A 27,022-nucleotide genomic window follows, 5' to 3' on the forward strand; every position below is an offset into this window, starting at 1 on the left:
TAAAGGAATGAAGTAAAATGAAAGATCTTTGGTCAAGGCTCAAGTACTGTGTGCCATTAGACTTTATAAAACCTGAATACTTCACCCTTCTAAAAGATGCCTACACGTGACTTTCAACAACAGAAACAATGGAATGCTAGAACATATTCTGCCCTTATTCCACAATATCTTTTTTTCATTCGGTTCCTATGTAGTGGTGTAGCTAAAGCAACAGAAAGCATGAGCCAGTCAAGGCCGTTACGCTTCTCTTCTCTCCATCTTGCTCATGCTCACAACGGCTGTTTTATCACCAGGGGCCAGAGGCCATCTGATTCACCAACCCACCAGCTCAAACCAGGCCTGGCAGTCACCAAGGAAACAATGGTTAGGGCTTAATACACATTTAATACCTTGGCAAATAGATCTAGCTGTTGTGTTCTCATTTTTCTTTGTGCGTGTTTACTGGAGAGGCCTTCTTTGAGCATAAGCCAATGTGACAACGCAATTTGGGTGCTGGGGTCTGCTGCATCACGGCTTGCGTCATCGCCACTTTGGAGAACTTAAGCTTGGCCAGGAATAATCTAATCAGCTTTCACTTTCAGTAACTCTCCACTTAAAGAGACTACACAAACCATTTAGTGAGCAATACTGATCTTAAACGAGGAGAAAGAACAGGCAGTTTGTGTCTACTGCTGGTTAAAACATTAGTGTCTCCTCATTTATTTAATATTATACCAGCCTCTTTGTGAACAAAAATGAAAAAAAGAAGAAGAAGAAAAAAAAGGCCTTACATAAAGTAGTTAGCTGGAAGGCAGAGAGCACCACACTGGAGTATGAGTGTGAGCTTGTGTCGTGTTGGGATGTGTATGTGTGTATATGAACAGAGACACAAGGTGACGCAGGCCCTGTCGTCAGCAGCTCTGGGGCTGAGGAGTTGACTCTGGAGCTGCTATCTCTGATGTACTGAACGCTCCTCAGTCGAAGGTAGTAAAGAAAAGTGAGTGTGTACACACAGCCTAGAGGCAAAGCTTTCAGGGAAATGTATGGAGAGAGAAAGAAATATGAAACCTCATTGGGCCATTTTTAACACTGGTGTGGAACTAAAGCACCATGGAAACAGCAACGTTATTAAGAAAAAAAAAATAAAAATAAAAGGATTAAAGAAACAGGAAGAAACTGTCTGAAGTAGTAAATAATGGAACTTAAAGGACATACCCATCTTCTTACTCAAAAATTTCTTAATGTCTAAATGGAGAAAATCATTGCTGTCACACAACTCAGCAAGAGGGTTTTTAAGCACTGTCACTAGAATAAAGAAGAGACAGCAAGAAGTAAACAACAATATGGAGAGTGTCAGGGGTTACGCAAAACTGGTCAGAATTTGGAGGGGGAAAAAGTGTGTGTGTGTGTGTGTGTGTGTATACACACACACACACACACACACACACACACACACACACTAGCCTGCCATGCCTGTCTCAGAAAACCCATTCTCAGCAGCCACTAAGCAGAGGAGACAGGGGACATGAGTGAAGAGAGAAAAAAAGAAAGGAAGCAACAGCAAGGAAAAAGAACAAATCCTCTCAAGCATACAGCTCTCCAAAACATTTCAGAACCAAATTCAGCCTGTGATGTTCCAGGGTTCCCTCTAGACCAAGCAGCCAGAGTCTGATTGAGAACAGGGTGGAGATAAGGTTGTCCTTAGCTGCACTGCTCTCATTACAAACCTCAATTCAAAAATTAACTAAATAACTAAATAAATAAATTAATTAAAAAAAAAAAAAAAAAAAAATGTAAAAGCACCAAAACAACTTGAAGGGATTGTAGGGGTTTCACTAAGGAAGTCCACAGTCCACTTGCGCCCAATGATTCCACGTAGGCTCTGGACCCACCGCGACCCTGAATTGGATAAGTGCTTACAGAATGAATAAATGGATGAATGAAATCCCCCTCATTCATCCAGACAAAGTTAAACAAAGTTATGTATCACTATTTTTATTTATTTTCCAACGTAGAAAGTTAATGTAATTGAATTCAAATAAATTGAAATTTAACAAACAAGGAAAACATTTTAATTTAATTTCAGATCCCAGCTGAGAGCTCTGTGGTGGATTACACAAAACTGCCTTCTCAGCCTTTCATTTTCACCCTCTCCCCCTTTTCCCCCCCAGTGGTTAGTAAAGAGTAGCCCACGCATGGCTTCTTAATCCTGTAAGCTTGTACCCCCCCACCACCCAACCCTAAAAAAAAAAAAAAAGCCAACATACGAAAAGGGATTTAGAGAATATGGTCTGAAACAAATCTGTTTGCATTAGCAGGATTTTAAATGCTTAAAAACAGGACTGGGAATTTGGGCTGCGGAACAGGAAAGGCTAGCAGACATTTTACATTCCCTCACTTCTTCCCTTTCCATGTGCAGGTTCCGTCTCACTATGCATCCCGCAATAATCATCAATCGCTCCCTCTTTTTGCCCTTATGGCAGGAGGAGCTTGGAGAGCTCAATCAGTGGCCTTCCCGGGCAGTGCTTAACCCCGGCTGCTGTGCTGGACAGCCGCTGTGTTATTGACTTCAATTTTAAAAAGTGCTGCCCACCTCCTCCCCACCATTCATACCCCACTCCGCCACCTCTGGGAAATCCCATGCTGCACTGCAACAGAAAACACATTTAAGAAAAGGTCATAGCCCACAGTTTAGGAGGATTTATCCTGGAGCTTTTTGTCATATTCCCCCTGCCCCATCCTCCATGGTGAACCACCGATATGGGCCATGACTGTACATCACCTGTGCTATGCAAGACTAGATGTGAGATTAAAGGGGAGGTTTAACACTTTCACCATCTCGCCTGTGATTCACAAGGCATTCACAAAGCCCTTCGTTTTAAGTGTGTCCCTGAAAAAAATCCCAGTTTCAAATATATATATAACCCTCCCATTCTGTCGTACCCCTCTTTCCCAACAAGAACCAAAACACCCTACCTCTAGGCAAAACAGAAGGATAAGACTAAGTGATAGGGCTCAGTGGTGAAGTGTGATTCACCCTTAGTCTGATGCCTGTATGACTTCCGAAGGCCAATACGGAACTAGGGGCCCCACAAAGAAGAAGAAAAAAAGAAAAACCTCAATGACTGTCATTTCTTTATATTTGAAAATCAGCTATCGGCTTGCACAAATGCAATGACCACCTGAGAATGAAAACTACTACTGCAACACACAGGACACATTTCCTCTTGCAGAGATGATCCACATTTTCCAGCGCCGCAGAATTCACCTTGATGTGCCTTTTCGGGCTGAATATAATTTTCCATGCATTAGATTACCAGACCCTATTACCTCTGCCTCTGCCTCCAGCCCTGCATGCTCCCTCACGCCCTCTCATCTTTCTTGGAATAGACTGTAAGCATATTGTTCATTTAAATCTAACAGAGCTCAATCTCTCTACAACTCAACAGCTTAATGGTGCCATTGGAATATATTAAACCTCTCTATGAGGCACAATGCAGAAGTTCAAGTCAGATTCAATTTCCTTTTTCTTATTCTTTACTATTGCTTGAAGTGCACATGGCTTGGAATGGTCATGAAGTCTGGGTGATGTAGACAGAGTTAACCTCTAGATGACCTCTGTAAGAACATTGCAGGGCTGCAGGTCGGAATTTGGGGTTAAAAGCATGCTGCGGCTCCCTGGCTCAGCAGTTAACAGGCATAATCCAGCAGAGGCTTTTGCTTAGTAGTTGAAATATGTTGACAATGGATCAGTGAAGAAAGGCCATGACACACACACACACACACACACACCAAAAAAGACATAGGGGTAGTACATATGTAAAATAATGCATAAAATGCTTAGAAAGAAAAAGAAAACAAAAGAAAGAAAAAAAAAAAAGCCTGAAAGCATAATACATTTTAAAAAAAAAAGCACAGAATTTTAAGAGGGTCGGAGCTGACCAATCATAAGGGCATTTTGATGTTTAGTGACTAGGGTAAAATTGCTTAATTCCAGTTCAAACTGTATTCTCTACTCAAAGCAGACTTTACTTTCCTGCATTACCATGCATTAAAAGCATAGCCTACTTGGCTTGTCACAAATACATTATCCACTTATCCTACAGTACATGGACATTTCTTCAATAATTTTGCTGACCTCAATATCGCCCATTGCTTGCTCTGTTCTGCCCTATGGATTTCTCTGGTCTCTCAGTTCTGGGGCAGTTATGTCGAGTCATTGAAAATGGTTTTATTTTATGATTTATTTATGCAGGATATTTAAACATTTTTATATTCCAATAAATTCTAACTGCTGAAAATTCTTAACTACTGTTTTGCTAAAATTTCATTGCTCTTTGTAGAGGTGTAATTGAATTATTATGCTTTTAAATTATCATTATACTAGGCGAAAAAAAATGGGTCTCAACCTAACAATAACATTCGATTATCGCAATTAATTCTGGGACAATATCGACCGCAAAATGGCGTGACAGGTCTATAGCCTACACAAAAAGGCTTTCAGAGCTGTCCCAGTTGCCCCAGCTTTGGGAATAAAAAAAAATTAACATTGTGGAATGCCATTTCTGGATGGTTAATTGCATTCTGTTCTGTATTTGCATACAGAAATGAAAGGACACCACCATTTTATTTAAATTGAAACAATGTGTTAAACTGGTGCAAAACTGTTCCTTGCCCAACATGCTACTCTGCTTAAATTTGAGAAATCTGTTGCCAGGTTTGACGCGTTTTAACATCTAAAATGGCAAATATAATGCTACTAGTTCATGTAAGGATGTAAGCATATGAATTTCCTATGGGAAAAAAAAGGACATTACAAATTGCTCCAAATATTTCGATCCAAAATTCATGAAGTAAGTTTCATTACTGTTGTACGGCCCTTAAAATAGAAGCAGCAAACTTCTATGCAGCCTGTGCTACATTACAGTGGAACATTAATGTGATGCACAGACATTTGAGTCAAAGATACTGAACTTGCTCCTCTAGTCACACAAGGACACAAAGTTCACTTTCCAACCCATCCTCTAATGAGTATTCCATATTAGGAACTTGTACTGGCATATGAAAGAATCCCACCACACTCCTCTTTCTCATTAAAAGGAAGGAGTCTATCAGTTTGACAAGCCTGCCATTTTTACTGCAGGTACAGTTTGCCCTTTTAGGCCCATGCAGAGTCGACTCCAACACAAATTCCACCCTAAAGCATCTCAAAAGAAACTAAGTCTGCTCGAGTGTAAAAGAGCATGCAGCATGACAACTACATGAGTTCACACAATCATCTCTATATAGTGGCTGCCAGTGATGGGTGAAGTGAGACTATGTCTAAGCTGAATATAAGGTACCTGGTTAGAATTTCATAACCTGGCCTATGGCCAGAAGACAAATGGAGTCAGACATATCTAAGGTCATTAGCGAATAAAGAATGGCCATTAGAAAAGTGCCACCACTGAGGAGGGGCAGTGACACTCGGTGCCATGGCACGCACTCACTTCAGTTCCTACCAATCCTTCACAGCACAAACAGCCTGGACAAATATCATTAACCACACACTGGGGCCTGAGTGCTATAACAGAGGCAGAGTGAGCGAGAGAGAGAGAGAGAGAGAGAGAGAGAGAGAGAGAAACAGCAAATGAATTTTGAAAAATCTGGTTATCAAAATCTGAGCAGATTTAGACTTTAATGAATAGTGTAGTTTCATTAATCCCAATTAATCAATTCAGATAGTGTTTATATATTCTGATGTTGTCATTGTTATAGAATGAAAAAAATTTAAATGAACAACTTTAATACAATTAATAACTGGAACAAGCTACTTTTAAGTCCCTGCTCGAAGCGAGCAGAGTAGGGACTAAATGTGACGTGTAAACACCGCAGAGCACTGATTGGCCGGTCAGTCTCAACAAAATGCAGAGCTCCAACACAAACCAGCCACTTGTTAAATCTTCAAGTTACAGCAGTGGTCACATTTGTTTTTATGCAACTCACAATGTCAATTCATGAAGTCACGCCATGGTGTTTTGAAGAGATTCAAATGCTCCTTGTCAGTCCAAAAACACAAAAACAACACACGAGTACACGATGAGTAAACAGGGCATTACGTTATTGGTGCCATTGTTGTGGTTTTAAAGCCAGCAGCTCCCATTACAGACGGGTTTTTTGATGTCACTGCCTACATTTCACCAAAAATTTCAGTGATTGAAGTAAGTAGTTGATTATCACTAAGGTGATATCCAATGGATTGGTTTAAAAAATAATAATAAAAATAAATAGATAAATAAAAATTCAATAAAGGAAAATGGATAGGACTTGGATTGGGACAGACTTAGTAAACAAGAAAAAAAATAATGGTGTCGGCCAGAGGCAGGTTTAAAACTCTAATCTCAGTAAGTCTTGGGCAAAATATAAATAAATAAATAAAATAAAATAATAATAAAGTTGGGAGCATATGATGTGAATAATGATAAAAGGTAAATCCCACTAAAGGTGGGTGGGACTGTGCTGCCGGCTGCAGTAATCTCCTATGGAATTAATTCCTGGAAACTGAAATTAAATGGAACGGAAGTGTCCGTTCCCCCGGCCCACTCAAGGTCACAAGTGTTTGCAGAAATGACAGAGCTTTCAGGCTGACAACATTTGACTGATTCAAAGCCTGGGAGAACATAATGAGTTGGAGCAGCCTGACGCTAGCACCAAGGATGCATGCGCATGTTTGACGGGGAGGGGGGGGGGGGGGCATCAACAGCAAACAAGTTGTTTACAACTCATCAGGATAGAGCATAATGATGATAACTTATGAACACAGTAGCAGAGCATATGCCTAGATGGCAATACTTGGCCCACAAAAGGTCTGTATGTTTTGGCAACAGTTACTATTTTTGTATCATCCATCACATTGAATCTTATTTTATGTGGTAAACCTTTAACACATCTTGACAGAACTGCTTTAGCATGAGCAGAATTTGCCTTGCTTTAGGTGATCCAATGAAATACCACAATCCTTTGCGTGTATGACCTGAAGGCCAATAATGAAATATATCAGATGCAGTCTTAAATCTTACATACTCTTGCATGCAGAGCAGAAAGCCTTTCTAATGAGAGATTTCAGCTACTTTGAGGGACATCCATTGCTGCCACAAGCATCCAACTCCACACACAGCTTGTATAATCTCCATTAGAGAGGGGAGGAAAAAAAGCATTACCAACAATCTGGGACACTGGAGCTGTCACACAAAAGCCAGGTCACCATGCCCACTGCCAACTGTGTTCCCTAGAGTGTAATCAAATCAAATTCTCACAGTAATATTCCGATGTTTAAAGTAAAGCCTGCTTATAAAAGTGACCACTGTTACTGGGGAATTAACTCCTTATTAATACCTTAGAATACCTTAGAATTAATACCTTTGGCCATCTAGTGTATGTGGCCATTTCAGTGGAGCACTTGTGAGACACTGTTGACCGAGCAGAACTACGATCACTGACAAGGTATTAGTCAACAAGTCTATAGGTTTTATGGGATTAGCATTGCATCAGTATGCTCCAGAACAGGGGTAATTCATTAAAATTAATTTAAGTTTCAGAGAAAATTTCCTCAAGCCAAGGTCTGCAACATCATAATGTCTCGTTTGCATTATTATCAGTGCCATATACTGTTTACTGAAGTAGTTGGTTATATAAACATTTTATGTAGTCATGTCCAATCCACATTAACTCGAAATGGTAAATAAATATTTTAAATAAAATGTTTTTTCCCCATTTCGAGTAAAATTTTTAAAATAAAAGCATGCTTTGAAAAAAATGTGCATATTAAAATAGCTCTCTCATTAAAGTGCATAATGGCGCACTTTTCTTTACTGCTTTCCTAATTATGTTATAGTTGACTAGTGAAATACTTAACATTTTTTTTTATAATTCTTGTGTCCATACACAAATAGAAAAATACTCCCCACATACCTCATCTGACTCTCATCTTGTCTTAACTACAAGCATAGTGTAGTAATGCGTGTCACAAGTTTTCATGTCTACACCGAAAGTGTCAAATCTGGCATTGGGTTCATGGGGGTCCAGGATTCTGAGATTCTGAGATGGAGACAAAGCCCCTTTAATATCAAACAGCAATGGACTTGGTATGCAAAATTTTTACATAGCCGATACAAACTTTTCAATAATAATAATAATAATAATAATAATTGCTACAGAAGATCTTCTGTGAAATCAGATCAGACCAGTTAGTCCTCACTCCTAATGAGCATCAGTGCGAGCCCATAACAGGAAGACCCTAGAAGACCTGTATTTTTAAAGATGCTCTAACCAAAACATGAGAATCAAAATTTGGCCTGTGTCAGACTCTCAGTTGCTTCCCTTTGCCCATTTTTCTGTTCAAGCACAAACTTCTTTTGTTGCCAAATATATTAGTGTTATTGGCTGTAGGTTTTTTTTTTTTGTCCCCCCTTGTGGCGCATTGCGTTGTGTAGCCAACAGTGTTTGGGTGCATAAACGTCTAAAAATCTCTATGCCAAACAATCACCTTTCAGTGCCACACACTAATCAAGACACTGCTGAGGTGGATGGCACTTATGAAACAAAAGTGCTACTAAATGTTATGCTTATGAATGAATATGACCAGATGTGACTTTCAATGGTATAGAGATATAATAGAAGTTATTGTATGTGCTTTAGTTCAGAGATGGCTATTTATTTTGCTCCTTAAACAAATTTAATCCATCACAGCAAGAAGTGCTCTTTTGAGTGCTGGGATGCTGGGACTAATGCACACAGAGCTCAATGTTATGGATCTGCTATGAGCGTACAGTCCAGTCTGCACTGCCCCGAGAGAAAAGCTCTATATTGGACAGTACTGGTGCTCTCCAGTCAGTTGGAGCTGGTTGGGAGGATGACCTAAATGCAGCTGGCCCCAGCCCAGATTTAGTGGCACACCCTAGGGCTCCCGCACCACCTCCCCCGCCGCCGACAAACGGACAAGCCCCACCGCCTCAAACTGGGTCGGCCTGGAAGCCCAGTTCCGAGCAGGCTTCTTCCATGCGCTTCCTCGCCCAAGGCTAGATGGGCTGACAGGCTTGCTTCTCTACAGACCATTTCCAGAAGGCTGCAAGCAGAATGGGCACTCCCAACTAGAGTGAGGTCTTCTGGGTCGTGCTGCCAACCAGAGATGAGCAATCTGGTTCCAGCAACTGGGATCAAAGTGTGTTCCGCATGGAACTTCCTGCACAGATGCATGTGCCATATACAAGCAAGTGAAATCCATATGTGTTCATGGATAAGCCTGTAGGGGATCAGCATGTCTAAGGTCACGCATCTGATTAGTGGGCTCTCGTATGACAAGAGAAAGATGAATTTTATTTATACATTTTATTCTCTTTATTTAAGATCTTAACTCTAAATCTCCTACTTTTCCAAATGCCATGTTTGTCAGCCTATGTGGTTTGTTTGTAACAGCTTTCGATCTCTTTGTCCAGGGCCCAGTAAAATTGGGTGTTGGTGGGGGAGAAAAGAAAAAAAAGTATTGTGTGTTACTGCTTCTTTCGTATCAGTTTTGTATTTTCACGTTGTCTGTTTGTGAAGAAGCAGCTCAGAGGAGCGACTGCTCTGTTTGTTGTTCTTTTGTTACGTTACACGTTAAAATAGAGGAGTTCAGAGCCATGAGGTGTATTTACTGCTAGATTTCTCTTTTTTACCCTCAGCCTGTGTCTGAGACCCCTTGTCTCACACAGATAGAACTCTGCTCTCCACTGACACCAAAGGAAGCGCCATGCGCCACTTGAAACACTCACAGCTCCATTTGTATGTTTTCACCACCTCAGATTGCTGAACATTTAATGTTTAAGTAACAAAAAATTAAAATTAAACAGAGCAACCGCTCCTCTGAGCTGCTTCTTCACAAACAGACCGCGTCAAAATAAAAGTCACTAATACAAGGGCTCTACGTCAAGGAAAATTAACCCTGGCACTAAAATTCTATTCTATGCAGTTATAGTTAAACTTTGGCTATTGATCCGTGGTTCAAATGTGTCCTGGACTGTGGAGGGTGATCCGTACGGATCACGGATTATCCATGATCCATTACACCACTTGTTTCATAGAACTTTAACAGAGAAAAAACGTCTGTTGAAATAAAATGTTTTTTTGTTTTGTTTTTTTAAGCGATGTTTTAAGTATCCAAACTTGCACAGTATGTCATGTCAGGCTAAATGATAAGGAATTTTTGCGGATAAATATATGATGCAGGGAATGCCCACATTCTGCTTGAAGATGGAATGTTGGTTGGTTGTTTGAGCATACCGCATGAAAGGATCCACCATTTTTAAGTTATTATTAAAGAACACATACCATTTACATTCTGTCTCTGAGCTGTTATTCTGTCATTTGAGCTCTGAAACGCTGCTTAAAAACAGATCTATCCTTCCGATTGCTGTGCTCACTTGTTGCCAATCCACAGATGAACAACAAGCTGTGGGGTAAAAGGACCAGGGATTTGTTATAGAGTACCTTTACCTAATTGTACCAGGGTGATCAGGAAAATTTTGAAAGCATGTATTGTCTGCTCTCATGTTCAGACAATGTCAACAACTCAAAGATTCCATGTTCCAGTCCAAGTTCTGCCTCGTTCTCTGCAGCCAAACAACTTCCTCAACTGCATCCAAGAGAGGCTTATTCCCCCTGGAGTGAGTGATGACCCATCCAGAGTACTGTCCAGTCCCTACTGTGCTTCCTCATGGACCATGCACTGACCAGGCCAACACACTCAGTCCCTCTCTTTCGACTGAGCCAGCAGCGGAGTGTTACAAACCCTGTGTGACTAAAAGCCATCACATCACCCTTTGCCTGCTGCCTGTTCCAAGAGAGAGAGAGAGAGAGAGAAGATACTACATTTCAGTTGGGGAGAGTGGCGCGAAGGCATTCATCAGTTGGACTGTGTTTATCTATAAAATTAGAGCACGTTGCTCTCTCTTGCAGCAATCCATTCCCTGACAACTGCAGCCTTAAAACTGTGCTATACATTCCACAAACCACCAGGACAATAACTTCTTTTGAGCCAATCGGTGAGCATTTTAATGTACATTAGTCCCAGCAGGTCACAACTGGAAAGTGAAAAGAATGAAACACAAAAGGAGGAGGGTGATAGAGACAAATCAAATATAAAGATTAGAAAAAAATGTAAATAAATAAATAAAAAATGAAGCAGCAAAAGAAGCCAACAAGACTGTGGGGGGAGATGGAGTGAGAGAAAGAGAGAGGGGGTGGGAGTGAGAGAGAGAGGGGAGCGGGGGAGTGAGAGCATGTGTGTGAGAGAGTGGGCGGATGAGTTAATGCACAAAAACACTGCATCAAACCAATGCACTGCTTGGAGCACGATGCGTCAGCAGTACATTCACGTTTCTATTGAAGGACAAAAGGGAGAGTGAGTGCATGAGTCTATGCCCTAGCTGCCTGTTTGTTACAGCACTGCGAAACGAAACCCGCTGGAACACAGTCAGGAGCTGTGGAAGTGGGATTAAATCAGGACCAGGGTTAAAAACGGGGACCAAAAAAAAAAAAAAAAAAAAAAAAAAAAGGAGAAGGAGGGAGAGAAAGAATGGTGTTGCCGCGGGGACGGACTTCTCCCTTCCGACGCTCATCCGGCAGCTCCAGCCAGGGGCTGTGTGACTGAGCTCTCCGATGCTGCTCTCAGCTCTGGACACTGCAGGGGCTCCAGCTCCGCGCTATACAGATACTTTTCAGATCAACACTACGTCAGAGGAGGGGAGGAGAAGCGCTCTCTCTCTCTCTCTCTCTCCCTCTCCCTCTTTCTTTCTCCTCTCCTCTCTCATATTCCAGGGAGCGCGAGTGTGTGCTCGAAAGCAGGAGAGCGTTTTCTCCGCTGAACAAGCTTTATTGGGCTCCTGCTGGCACTAGTACCTTTTCTTTGACACTCGCTGACCCTCTTTTTTTTTTTAGAAGAAATTGATGGATTACCGGGAAAGGAGGCTCCAGTCGCCACTATTCGTGCATCTGCCGAGCTGGAGCGTGGAACTAGTTTGAGCAAGAAGCCTATGACTGCAGTGTGTGTCACACATCCTTTTTAACTGGCCGCGGCACAGGCAAAATCAAGCAGATGAGGCACGGGCTTTGGCAGAAGGAGAACAGAGAGCAGGAAAAGTGAGTGGAAGAGACCAGAGGGGGGTGGTCTGTGTTTCTTTTTTATCTTTTTTTCCCCTCGCCCTGTCTCTGCCCCCCACCCCTTTTTTTTTTTTTTTTTTTTCTTTTAACACAAAGAAGAGATCATTTGAAAAGACAGTGGAATTCTCGTACTTCTTCCTCTTACCCCTTCAACCCCCACCCACCAACTCCCTCCTTTTTCACCCCTCTCTGCCTTGGTTTAGCATGTGCAGACGTTCTACTATGGAAGCTCGAGAAAGGTATTTAATGAAAGCGTCAAGCAGCAGTTTCCAAGGACAAGCATCTATGGATAAGGCGACGGTGTGTGAGGGAGCGTGTCTCTGGAAGCAAAACTGGAATGCTATCACTGCCTAAAGCTCCATGGGCCTGCAGCTCTACTGGTTTTCCCTTGGATGGTCTTCTGTGGATTAATTAGGGTCCATTTTGGGACTTCTGGGACTTTCTTGCTTTCTGCGACAAATACAAGAAAAAAAAAAAAAAAAAAAAGCAAAGATTTCCTTATCCCACTGGAATATATATGAGTCTTTGAAATAAAACAAAAGCAAAGGATAAGGAAAAAGGGGGGAAACTGCGCCTATGTTGTGAACGCAAACAAACAAAAATACGGACCTGTAAATCCACTGAGGTAGGTGTCTGGCGTTTCAAACCCTTTTTATATAAAAGGTCTGGCCTTTTTTTTCCCCCTTCTATTCAATTGTCCTCCATTTTTTTTTATCTACCTTTCCCCTTTGCTCACACTTTGTCACTTAAAATGGCCCTGTTAGTTCTGTAAATGGAAAAACAAGTCAGAGTGTTGCTTAACCCAGGGTAGGGACAGCTCTTTTTTAACCAGAAACGAACCCTTCCCCTCACATTCCCTATCCATCTCCTACTCCTTTCTTCCCAAACGCCACAGTCACCTCGAGCCCCCCACCCCCTCCCCCCTATCCCCACACCCCCAAATCCCTTCCCCCGCCCCCCAGACGATGCTGAATTATGAACGTGCCACATCATGAGTCTCCTGGGGCGGGTAGCTGTGCGTCGAGCCAGGAAAGCCGCCCTGCTCTGTGTCGTCTTCCTCATGGTACAAGTGTGCGTGGAGGTGGCGGCGGGAGCGGCGGGGCCCCAAGGCTGCCCGCCCGTTTGCTCCTGCAGTAACCAGCTCAGCAAGGTGGTGTGCACACGTCGTGGACTCACTCGCGTGCCCCCTGGCATTCCCACCAACACCAGGCACCTCAACCTAATGGAGAACTCCATCGAGGCCGTACAAGCCGACTCGTTCCGCCATCTCCACCACCTGGAGGTGCTGCAGCTGGGGCGCAACGCCATCAGACAGATCGAGGTGGGTGCATTCAACGGCCTTACCAACCTCAACACCCTGGAGCTCTTTGATAACCGCTTGACTGTGGTGCCCAGTGGCGCCTTCGAATATCTATCAAAGCTGCGAGAGCTGTGGCTCCGAAACAATCCCATCGAGAGCATCCCCTCTTACGCCTTCAACAGAGTTCCCTCCCTGATGCGACTGGACCTAGGTGAGTTGCGAAAGCTTGAGTACATCTCCGAAGGGGCCTTCGAGGGTCTAGTCAACCTGAAGTACCTCAACTTGGGTATGTGCAACATCCGAGGAGAGATGCCCAACCTGAACCCGCTGCTAGCACTGGAGGAGCTGGAGATCTCAGAGAACTTCTTCCCAGAGATCAAGCCCAGCTCTTTCAAAGGACTGATTTCACTGAAAAAACTCTGGATCATGAACTCTAAAATAGGGCTAATTGAACGTAACGCTTTCGACGGCCTGTTGGCCCTGGTGGAGCTAAATCTAGCCCACAACAACTTGAGCTCCCTGCCCCATGACCTTTTCGCTCCTCTGAAATACCTGGTGGAACTACATCTCCACCACAACCCCTGGAACTGCGGCTGTGACTCGTTGTGGCTGGCACGGTGGCTGCGCGACTACATCCCCACCAACTCGACCTGCTGTGGCAGATGTCACACTCCGGCACACATGCGAGGCCGCCAGCTGGTGGAGGTAGACCGGGGTGACACGGGTGCGATGCAATGTTCTGCACCCTTCATCGCCGATGCCCCAAGAGACCTCAATATATCAGCGGAGCGGGTAGCAGAGCTTCGATGTCGAACAGCAGCCATGTCTTCGGTGCGGTGGCTCCTGCCAAACGGCACTGTGCTGACACATGCGTCCAGCCATCCTCGTATAACCGTGCTCAATGACGGGACTTTGAACTTTTCAAATGTGCTGGTGGGCGACACGGGCATGTACACTTGCATGGTGTCCAATTCGGCTGGAAAATCCAACGCTTCGGCTTATCTGAACGTGAGCACGGCTGAGCTCAACACGTCCAACCTCAGCTACTTCACCACCGTCACGGTGGAGGTGCTGGGCCCGACATCGGAGCTGCCGAAAACCAAGACCACAACGACTACATCGGGCATAAGTACAACGACCACTGCTTCTCCTTCCGTCTTTCAACCGGTTTTCATCTCTACGCCAACAGTCCTTCTTCAAAGCACCGACATACCGCCGAGTCGATCATCAGCAGTGCCAGCTTCTAAAGTGACAACAGGGAAGCCACCCAACCCTGCCAGCACCAGTCTGGATGAAGTCATGAAGACAACAAAGATAATCATTGGCTGTTTTGTTGCGGTGACGCTGCTGGCAGCCATCATGCTCATCGTGTTCTACAAACTGCGGAAGCGGCATCAACAAAGGAGCACAGTGGCAGCAGCCAGGACTGTCGAGATTATTCAGGTGGATGAGGAGGACCTCCCTCCACCAGCTTCTGCCACCAGTATACCAGGGGAGGGAGCACTAACTCTACCAGAAATAAGGGACCATAACAGCATTCACAAGCTGGATTACATTAGCCACAAGTCAGACTACAGCTACCACAAATCCAAAACAGATTACATTACGCATAAACCCAAGTCAGATTACAGTATCCATAAACCCAAACCTGACTATAGCACTTATAAACCCAAATCAGACTACAGTATCCAGATTCCCAAGACAGACTACATTACACACAAGCCAAAATCGGATTACAACACTTACAAACCAACAATGGACTACAGCCCTCACAAGCCATCTTCGGATTACACTCACAGATCTTTGCCTGATTATCACATACACAAAAAACCCGAGCAGAGTCCTTACACACCTGGATATAGCACTCACAAGCCAGACTACAAATCTCAGACGGTCAGACCAGACTTCAGCCCATTCAAACCAGACTACAGCATTCACAAACCCAAACCAGACTATAGCACGCACAAGCCCAAAACCGATTACACTCCTCACAAAGCTGCCACCAACTACAGCCCTTTCAAGATGGATTGCAGTCCCTTCAAACCAGACTACAGTGCATTTAAGGCAGACTACAACCCACTCAAAGCAGAATACATCAGCCACAAACCAGACTTCAGCCCCCACAAGCCTAAAATGGATTACAGTCCGCACAAAGAGGACTACAGCCCCCATAAGATTGACTATAGCACCCTGAAGCCCAAGTACAACACCTACAAGCCTGGAGGTCATGGAGCTAAATGGACAGAAACCAACAGCATCGGAAACTCTCTTCCAAGAACCTTGCCCGGTACCGTCACTACTATCTCAGAGCCCTTCGTCATAAAAACACATGCGAAGGACAAAGTACAAGAGACTCAAATCTAGTCCTTGACAAAATACCTGAAAGAAAAAAAAAAGGAAAAAGAAAAACCTTGGCCAGAACCAAGGTCAGAAAAATCATCTCCCTATTTCCCCCCAAACACTCCCAAGAGGGCCCCCCCATGAAAACATGCAATAGAATGCACAAGAGAAAAAAACAAAGAGACTGTTTTTTGTACAGCGTGCAAATTCTAGAGACTGGTATCTTGTTGTACATGCTTATAAATAAATATATATATGAAAAAAACTTTAAAAAACTATTATGGGCTGGTCATAGAGAAACAGATTATATTAAAAAATAAATTAAACTATTTTCTAACTTGTAACTTCTATTTAAAAAAAGATGAGTTGTTTAAAGATGCTGTCCTGACTTTAAGACATGAGGGTAGTGTTGTTTTCAAAGGGCATTCTGTGTGATTTCTAAACCGTGCTACAGAGAATGCAGTGAAAAGAAAAATAAACATTTATACTGAGAAGTCTTTCTTTAACAGAAAAAAAGGTCCATGTCGATCTTTACAGATTTATCTTGTAAGCACCATGAATTTGTACTGTGCCAAATGTTATAAATGCAATAAAAAAGGATTTTTGGAAGAAATTCAAAAGTAGAGATATTTTTCCTCTCTCTTGTGGCTTACTGTAGTGATCAGGCAAAAGGGTTCAACCACTGCAGTAGGACTCTGCAGTTAGACTTTAACCCTACAACTGCTGGATTGCTTGAGTCTAATGAGCCCTTTCAGAGGACAGTTGTGCACTTTGTAAATTATGGAGCTGTAATGCGTATATAATACAATCTGCTTACACTGGGATCTACTATTTTTAGGAGGAAATTTTTTAATTGTGTTTAAGTTTCACAAATGCGTCAGCTGCAGGTAAACAGCTGGCAGGAGAAGTGCTGAATAGTGCTACTTTCCAAGGGCAAAAATGACAAAGGTTAGAATACAGAGTTCTGAGTCTAAATTTTCACATGCTTAAATAAGGTTAAATAACACACCTCCCAATTTTTAATAAGTACTAATGGTTCAAGGTTTATTTAAAAAAAAAAAAAAAAACAGAGCAAATGTGCAATGCTTGTCAAACCCTTGGTTCATGATTAAGCCAGCTGACGGCTCTTTTCATTGCATTCCATAAAATTAGGAGCACATTTTAAGTTCATGTGACACGTGGTTACGTCATTCAGGGCTCAGATCCTAAAGCATGTATAAAACAGTGGGGTAATAAATCACCTTTGCCCAACTCTGCAGAGAGCACTGGGACCCTTTAAGAGGGCTTTGCCTATGTGCAGAATGTCTAGGGGTTTGATGACGGTTTCGGAGAGGGTTCAAGAGGATGTTATATTGTTAAGTGTCGGACAGAACCAGTCCTCATACATGGCTAATTAAAATGCAAGGCAAGGGAAGAAAAAAAAAAAGACATAACAGTGCAAGCTGACAGCACATTAGAAGATAATAAAATGAAATACATGTTTGTGTCAAGAGGCATATTGGCTGAGTGGGCACAGGCTGTCTAAGAGATTAAAGGCTTATTAAATGATAATTGATCCAGTACACGCGCACAGACACACCCTTCACATAAAGTTGGGACATCTGGCCACACTGTGGCCTCGTCCCACATAGCAGGCTGAGCCTGGCTGTAGAGCACACCATGGTATACTTGTGCACGGTTAGCTGCTCTCTCAGTCTGTGTCAGCTCAGTAAGGTGACTCAACTTTTAAGGAACACTAGATAGTTTTTGTACCTTAAAATTTACAGCTTCAAAATCATTGTGATGCTTCACTGACTTATAATAGGGAGAATAGAGTCCCTGTTGTTGTGACTCTGGGCTCAGCACTGCAGAAAATTAACAATGTAACTTCTGTATGAGGGTAGGAAACCATCCTCCAGCTCTCCATTGATTGACAATTACAATACTTACATTCTACAATCTGTAGAGGGAGCTCAGGAGCCAAATTAGCAATCCTTACCTAAAAATTTATGGTAGATATACATTATTGATTACTAAAAGATACGAAGAGTGTAACTGTCCCTTTAAAAGATATAACAGCAGTTTAGAGTCCAGCTATATTCCCTAAAGGTGCATTACATTCTCATCTCCAGAAGGAGAGATGAATATTTGTAAGATTTCATTACAGGTCTGTGTAAACTAAAATATGATATGTCCTGGAGATAAAATTGGTCAATATAGTTTTCAAATCTACAATTCTGTTTCCTAATTAAAATGAACAAATATGTACTCTGGAGGGTACCACCCCAGTGACAGTGTTACTGACAGTGAAATGTTCCATTAAATTACAAAAGCATTTCAACAAGAGACATAAATTAAATAGCAGAAGTGAATCTACTCTTATAAGCTTATGTACACATATCTGGCCTAACCTATAAATACTAGTATATGTAGATCGTCAATGAAACATATCTATAGAGGTATACAGGATAAGAGCTCTACCCATGCTTCTGTGGTACGATAAGGATGTGAGATGGTAGCTTAGGTCGAAATCAAGCCAGATCAAGTCAAACATACTGTTCTCTCTCTCAGTTGCAGCCAATGAGTCAGTGTGTCTTTAGAAAGTGAACACTGAGGTAGAGCACCTTGCTATGCCATCATAACACTGTCAGGCATATGTGTGTTTTAACTGGCATCAGCACAGATTGCAGGCACACTGGCGGGAGACGGGGGTATTAGAGGAGAGAAAAACACAAACAAACAAACAAACAAACTAATAATAAAAGGAGTTGTTAAAGGCTCTGCTGGGCTGCATGTGTACCAGTCGTGTCACTGATGTTGCTGCAACTTTAAACAGTATAAGTATGCCCCTGTGTGCTGCTGTTTAAGTGCGAGCGGTAATTAAAAGGTGTCCACACAAGAGCTGGGACTTTAAATTGAATTTTGTATGTGATTGTACTGAAGCAGAGAGCACACTCCTGTGCTGCATTTTGCAAGAGATCCTCCGCACTGTGTCTCGTTCGCAATTAGGAAACAATCTGGAAAGGGGGTTACATGTGGCTCCATGTCAGCAAATAGATCAGAGCACAGCAGCAAGGAGGAGAGGGGTAGAGAAGAAGCCACACAGGACAGAGAATGGGCAGAGAGAGAGAGAGAGAGAGAGAACGAAAACGAACAAGCACTAGAAATACTGTTTTTAATTTCCTTTTATATTTTGAAAAAATAAAATAAATAAATAAAATTTAGCCCAAAAAAGTGTTAATGCTATTGAAACAAATGGACAGGGGGATAGAGAGAGAGAGAGAGAACGAGAACAAATTAAGATGTTGAGAATGGGAAAGCTGGAGAAGTAGAGAGCTAAAGTAGAGAAAGCCTGCAGCACCAGTGCCAGATAAATTTAGAGAGTGAGAGAGAAAGACGGAGAGACAGACAGACACCGTTACTGTGGTGACTGAAGAAGCAAGGCAATGTGAGGGAGGGGTGCTCCTGCAGGACAGATGGAATAGAGATAACAATGGCAGTGATACACCACAACTCAGATGAAGTGACTGGCCACAGGGTCAGAGCATGAGCTCACAGTTGCTACAGAGGCAGGGTACGTGGTCGGTTTGTGTGAAGTGGTCTATTATGAGAAACATTCGGTCGCTCTCCAGTGAAACTAGTAACTTTAAAGGGCGAAAGAAAAATTTGGAGCATTTTTATTGGTCCCTAATGAAACTTGCACACAATGAAGGCCAGCTGCTGTGCTCAAACGACAGAGTAAACTAAAAACCCACAAAAGACATGCATGGTTTTCTTGGACATCCGCTCAGCTTTGGAAAGTGAGAGCGCTCCTGGCAAATTAACTACTGTCGTTCACTTTAAGGAGTGAAAATGTCTGATACTCAAAAAAACAACTTGACTTCCCTGTATATGATGCTTCTGAAGATGTTCTTCAGTAATTTCTCCTTTTTTATTTAGCAAAGAAGAACAAGGAAAGAGACAAAGCTACTAAATAGAGATCAGCACAAAAATGTGCCCAGCCCATGAAACCATTTTGTTTATAGAAGAAGCGATGGTGCTAGTTGTTTAGTGTTATGCACAAGCTGCTGTGACAGGGTCAACTGTTTCATTTGTTGTGAGGCATTAGCAGAGATCTGTAGAGTTTCTAATCGTTCACTAAAGCAGCCCATTACAAGCTGAGCAGAGTGTTCGTCATTGGCTGACCTTCTCCCCCGCTGTCTCAGGAGGATTCGTGAACAGATGTTGGCTGGATGCACTTCTGTCAGCGCCTCTGTTCTAGGCTTCTCTAGTGAGGTTCGAAAAGAAAGAAGGCGAGAGGAAAAGAAAAAAGGACGCAGTATAATGACAGCACCCAGGGCCTGGAAAGGCAAAAGGCAGCGTGGGCAACCGTTTCACACTACTGATTGTTCTGACTGTGTCTTTGGGTCACAAAGCGAGGAAATTAGATCAAATTAATGCAAAGCTGTATCACTTGCCACTACGTTCATTCGTTTTAACCTCGGAGAGAATTTACAGTAACCTCGAAGGGAGATCGTGGAAGCGCACATCAAAGCACGTATGAATTATGGACTGTCTACACCACCAAGAAGGCTTTGAATATTCACATGATATTCATAGCTAGAAAAGCAACACGCACAGTCCTCACAGAGGAATGTTGTACTTAATGCAGAAATCAGGCTCAGCCAGCCCAAGCCAATGTTCCTTCATTACACATTAGCATATCTCCATGGTGAGGCTTCTGTGGCCTCTGGTGGTGCTACACATTCGGGAGACATTTCAAGCCTGTCTGCGCGGCCCATGTTTCTCATTTTAACATGATGCAAATGGCGACAGTGCGAGGAGCCTCTCCCCCACCGCCCAGCTCCTTACATGTTCGACCCAGAGGGCCTGCTCGTCTGACGCAAATTAGCTCCACGCGTGCAGACTTGGGCAAAATTACTTCATTTCTGTACAGTTTGTGGTTTGATTCTGACAACAGTATCCTGAGGTCTTACTCCCCCCATAAAAAGGGGCGGGGGGCGGGGGTAAAGAAGGTAGCTACTTAAGAGTGCAGCAATCAAAGTCTCTCTGATTCAATGTGTCAGTGTGACATCACAATGCTGAGAGAGAAAGAGAGAGAGAATTTAATTATGTTTGTACTAACTGTGTGGGGTGCACACACCCCAAATTTGGAGAATACTCCAACACTCTGGTGTCTCAGTTTTCCAGATCTCATTATACTCTCAGAGAGATGCACACATTCCCTTTTACAAAATTTCCCTTCATTGTCAAAAGACCAGTGATCCTAGATAGTAGTTTGGTGAGATTAACAATGTCATGCTTAACACATTTATACAGATACAACAGGTCCCAGCTCAGTTAAGATCATTGTTGCGCATTATGTACTATGTAAAACTACATGCTAAAATCAGCACCAAGAAAATTCAACATTCAAAAAAAAAAAAAAAAAAAAAAAAAAATGTTCTTCTTCTTATTATTATATACAAGCAAGTATTATGTCCATGGTCATTCAGACCTGTAAATGATCAAGTATTTTCAGAAACACTCAAGTACCCAGAATTGCTTTGGAAAACATACTTTTCTGCAATGAACTGCAGCTTAATCCACACAATACACACTGGCACCTTTGACAGAGAGTGGGCTGTAGTTAGTTTTGGACAGAGATTAATTGAGATTTAATGCATTCCACACTATGCTTTTTTAAAATAACTAAATAAATACATTTTTAAAATAATAAGCCATATTCTCAAGGCACAAAGCTTGGTTAAGAAATCATGTGGCATGACGTGTGCATCTTGAGACTTAGCTCTTTAAGAACTGAGCTCATTTGGTTTTTATTATTTACTGTCATCGTTTAGAAAGCTATTAAACCGCATATAATTACTTAATAAATGTGGCAAATCCAGATTCAGATTGCATGCAGTTATCTTAATCCATAAACTGTTTTATGTGCAGTAGACACGAGCCCCAGTTTGCAGTTTTACTCTCGATTTGACAATTAATCACGAGTCTTCCACATGCTAAAGGACCGGCTCTTAAGGGGGGGAGAGAAGGGGGAAAAAAATAAATAAATAATTAAAACGATGCAGGGACAGCAAATGGTGAGTTGGTAGTGGATCCAGTGTCACTCCAACACAACACTGAAACTGACTATGGAAATATAGCCTTATGTGAATGAGAATATAAGTGTGATAACAGACAACAGAGACTTGTATTATCATTTATAACAACTATTTTTTTTAGAGTGTCTATTACCTACAGTGCACTGGATTTCCTGCATTCTACAGGCTCATTTATGCTCAAATTTTGGATGCGAATCAGAGTGACCTCTGTATATGTGCACATTCCCTGAAATCTTAAAAATACGGGCAGAATAGAGCATTACCAGTGTAAAGTATGGGAGCAGTGTAACAACTGAAACGGATTCACCATCCACACATCACAAAGTATTTAATGATGTATTTTTACCTTAAAATTATAGCTTCAAAAACTGTGCTGATTCACTGACCTATATTAGAGAAAGTAGAGCCTCTGTCATTGCTGCCATTTTGGTATGGTGCTGTAAAAATAAATTAACCTAGGTGGAGCAAAGAACTCAAATCTCACCTAGAGTTCTGTCTACATTTTTTTGTAGTAAGCAAAGTTAACTAATCAGCCCCTCCATCTTTGCCATATTTGCTGTCATCAGAAACTTTTGACTCTGAACTGCTCTCTAACGTGCTTAACATCCATGCCAAGGTTAAGTGGCAGTATGTGGGCTGTGACTGTTACAATGCTTGAAACGGACATAAGTTACTTAATTAAAAATTTACATGAAGGGACTATAAATGAGCTTTAAGTTCATAAACTAGAAATTATTTCAACAAATTATAAATATACGATATAAAAGGCCTATTCACATAGGAAAGTGTTTTAGTCGTGATTTATAAAATCAGTGTCTGATTTATATTTATGTATTCATTGTGGTAGTATTGTTTCAGTACCTGGTATCAGCTGCTATCCTACATTTATTGAATACCAGGAAGAAAATAAAGTAGAACTGGTGTCCCTAAACTGTCTTCCCAGAGACAGTCCACATGTTTTGCTCTATTCCTGTGCTGGGAGCTGGGATCCAGTAAAAACAGACACCATCTTAGGCCCCTGCAGACTGAGTTGCGTTCCACTGCATTAGAGAATTCTGACATGTTCAGTGCAGGCTTGCATCAGCCATCCATTACCAGCTTTTCAATTGGAAAGACAAGTCAAATCCACAGATAAGTCAAGGACCACAATCACCAGACCTTGGCCACTCCGTCAACTAACTTGACTGCTTAAACAGACATTGGGGGGGATGGAAGAGGGGAGGGAATAAAAAAAAAAACCCTCATCAGGGGGCATCTCTAATTAAAGACCCCCTATATCAACTGCAGTCCACTCTGCCTGATCATACCTTTACCACCGGCTGTGACCAGCTAATTAAATACAAGGGTCACATCAGACATCAAAGCTGGAGAATGTGCTATCACTTTGGCCTCTGTGCGTTTCTGTTCTGATTATACACTCTAATACCGACAAAAACACACTTAACTAAAAGCTTTTACTAATCACTCTTCACTGCTCCAAGGCCAGTGACGGCCAAAGGCAGCCCTAGGCACGATGGCTTTCACCTCACATTTCCTCAAAAAGTGAGCGCGGGCTGATTAAGGTTAGCAAAGTTAAATCAGGGCAGGTGACAGTTTGGAGAGAGGTGGCTGTCACCTGGCTGCTGCTGCTGACCCTGAGTACACAGCACAGATTCATGCTGCTGTAAATTCAAAGGGAGCACAGGGCTGCACTTATTTCTACTTGCTGGCAGTAAGTGAATAAATGGAAGACTAATTGTTAATATATATATAGATCAATTACAATCAAAAACCTAAAGTTTTAGCTGACTAAAGTGAAAAGACCCAGCACAAGACTAATAGAACAAATGATACAAATAGCCATTAGTAACAAATCAAAAGTACACAGGTCTTTAAAAACGAGTTGGTGCTGATCTGAAACCTGAAAACATTAGACTGTGATCCAAGAGCTAATGAGAGTGGTAACAATGGTTTTTGCTGTTAAGAAGTGTTCGGACAGGTATATACATGTATATAAATTTATTTATTTATTCTTAATGCCTTCTCGGAGGCCTTTTCCAACTAGTGGAAGGTTAAAAAGGCCTGAAGCAGTAGAAGTATCTGATTCTAGGCTCAGTGCAGCACTCTGGCAGAGAGAGTACATCCCGTGCGTAAGACATGCAGATAACGTCAGGCATCTGGCTGGCAAGAAGGCAGGGGTGAATCAGCCGGGCTTGGCATGTACCTCGCCTCCCACTTCTCATGGCACAGGCTCGCTGACGAGTTCTTCCCCAGCCGCGACACACATGGCCATTACTGGGCTTTTTAACATTGCTGCACAGCTAACTCAGCAGAGGTAAACATGGAACGGCACGACTCTGAATGACAATGTCCACACGAGGGAACGGAAGCCATCAGCAAGAACAAGCAAGGATTTCATACTTGCTTTCATCAAAGCAATCTCAAATGGGACATGGATTGTTTCTGACTACTATCCAGGCAGAAAGACATTTGGCTGATACGGGGGTGATTTGCAGCAAAGAGAACTCCTGCTAAGCGCTCTTTTTTTGGAGGCGCAAATAAGCTCCATTTCAAAAGTGCTCACTAGCAAAACTGAAAATGGTACAGCAATCTCTTAATGCCCACATTACTTTAATTGTGTGAAAATGGCAGCGGGGCAAAGAGTATATTTCCCTTTTTGATTAATACAAAGTTAGGACAATTTGTATAAGAAGAAAGGGAAAAAAAATACTAAGCAGTACAAGAAGTAAAACTCATTCTGAGAGAGTCAAGTCCAGCCACTGGTGCTGGAAGATCAGGAATAAAACTCAAATAAGTTCTGCACTGTTCAGAAGCATAGCTGGCCATCTAGCTTTAGATAAGTGAGCTAACAAACTACAGACCAGAACACAGACCGTGTTCCAGCGAATTGAGGTTCAAATCCCACATATTTACAAAACATTCTCGTATCTGTCAGCACAAAGTCGACTGAAGGGTCATACAGCTTCCTTCTACTCCTTTTAAAGCCCAACTCTGAGCTTAACTCAGCTGTGGTGGACTATTGGGCTTGGGTTCGCCCCCTCATCACCAGCCAGTGAACTCCCACAGCACCCTCTTCTTGTGGTTCTATTACATGCTCGTTGTGCCTTCTACTTAGACACAACTGTAGTTTGGCACACAAGACACACTTTTTTTTTTTTTTTAAATACAGTACTCATTTTGAGATATCATCCACATTTTTAAATGTCATTACTGTTACACCACTCAAACCTAGTGTGCACATTTGATATCCCCCGACACTAGTTCACAAATGCATACTAAAAATGTACAACCATGGTTTTAAAGTCCAGTTGTTTCCTAAAGCTACATCATTCAATATGCACTTTTGAAGGGGCCACCACAGAGACAGAAAAAGTTACCACCACAGTGAACAATATCTACATAAATAGAAGTACAGAAGAAACTGTATTTTGGTCATAAGACATTACTTGTGTTAAGCTTTCCTTCCAATGTCTTGAATGTCTTAAGAACAATGCCAAACACAGATGTTAGTGTCAAAACCACCAAAAGAAATACAATCCCTCAACTACCAACTATATCCATTTAAAAAAATTAAAACAAGATGGTTCTCTCTGCTTCTTGACCTCGCTTTTCCCTTGTTCCACCAAGTGGAAAAGCTATTTAACAATTTTGCTTCCAATCGAAGCTACATTACTTTAATGAAAAAACTGCGAGCAGCAATTCTACTAGCTAAGGGCTGGCATCATTAAATTAACCAAGCACCACTGCTTACACACTCTCGCATAGCCACAATATCACTAGTGCCCCCCGCAAACTGATTATAAACATTTTTCACTCGAGAAATATGGGGATGTAGGGTACTTTAGGAAAAGATTCTGTCCTGCTTGTCCTTCTTTTAGAGCTCTCCCCTTCCCTTGTCACACTGGGAGGCTTTGGAGAAGGACGACGCGCTGACGAGGCTGCTGAGATTAGACCCTTCTCTCCAGGCTCAGGGTTGTCCTGACTGCCAGCAGAGGTCAGCCATTGTGCAAGACTAAGCCAGCCCAGGATTACTCACTCCCATAGCTGATTCTTCTGGATAAAAGAGCTCGGGGCAGCCGTGGCTGCAGCAGTCTAGAGGAGAGTGCACAAGAATCCTGCTGCAGCTCACCTGTGCTAGCTAAACACGGTCAACCAAGGCTGCCTGGAGATGAAGACGAGCCTCACAGAGAGAGAGAGAGAGAGAGAGAGCGAGCAAGAGAAAGATGACAGCTGTTGATTGTGTACAGGCTACAAGAGAGACCAGAATGAGGCCCAAAGTGCCCATTACTGCACCATGACTCCCACAGCCAGCTAGAACACAAATGCCAAGGGAGGCATTCTAACCCAAGATTGGATGCCAGTGAGAAAATATCGAGCTGCCCACAGCTTCCAATTCTCACTCTATACTCTATTCTGACTCTCATGGACTCTCTCTCTCTCTCTCTCTCTCTTACACTCTCACACACACATATATACGCTCAGCCAGCCATAGTCACTTTACAGCAGCTAACAGCTCCCTAGCATCCCATTCAGAAAGACATAACGTCTCAATGCGCTGAACAAATGGGAAGATTCTCAGTTAAGTTTCCTAGCACAATTATCAACGGAGTTGAATCAAAGTTCTTACCAAAAGAAACGCAGCTCAGTGGCGTTGATTAATATTTCGCATCATAGACATAGTGTAAGAAACACCATGGCCGATGTGGGTAGGCAGCTGATATGGGGTTAAAGTTTCTTAAAATACTCTTAGAAATACTCAAAACTGCTCCCTAACCCTATGTGCTATCAAGTGCCTTGAGCCATGCACTGAGAACCACCTTAAGGGCTGATGTGGTGGAACAACATAAAGGTAAACAGAACTTCCTAATAAAATTCCAAACAAAAAAATAAACATTTTATTTATATAGCAGCATTCATACTGTAAAACAGTAAATAGCAATAGAATAAAAAATTAAGATTAGCAGGAAATTAAAAAAAATAATAATTTTTAATTATAAAAATAATTAATTTGAAAATTTTACATTTTAAATATTAAATACATACAAAAAAATGTAATCGAAAACAAACAAATACATAATCTAATTATTAAATCAGATTAAATTTGTCCTAAGCCTATTTTTGATAAGACTACACCAGTTTATAAAAA

The 27,022-nt window shown here is 42.1% G+C and overlaps 2 protein-coding genes across 3 annotated transcripts in view; one reads left to right on the forward strand and one right to left on the reverse strand.

Moving 5' to 3' along the window:
* snd1 (staphylococcal nuclease and tudor domain containing 1) overlaps positions 1-27,022 on the reverse strand; it is a 162,678-nt gene that overhangs the window by 76,853 nt on the left and 58,803 nt on the right. The gene's annotated exons all lie outside the window — the stretch shown is intronic.
* Positions 13,116-16,387, forward strand: lrrc4.1 (leucine rich repeat containing 4.1). Its single transcript, XM_066667131.1, has one exon. The coding sequence runs from the start codon at positions 13,145-13,147 to the stop codon at positions 15,815-15,817; it is 2,673 nt and encodes an 890-aa protein (XP_066523228.1). The 5' UTR covers positions 13,116-13,144; the 3' UTR covers positions 15,818-16,387.

This window comes from Hoplias malabaricus, chromosome 4, assembly GCF_029633855.1.
Source record: "Hoplias malabaricus isolate fHopMal1 chromosome 4, fHopMal1.hap1, whole genome shotgun sequence".
Classification (NCBI taxonomy): Eukaryota; Metazoa; Chordata; class Actinopteri; order Characiformes; family Erythrinidae; genus Hoplias; species Hoplias malabaricus.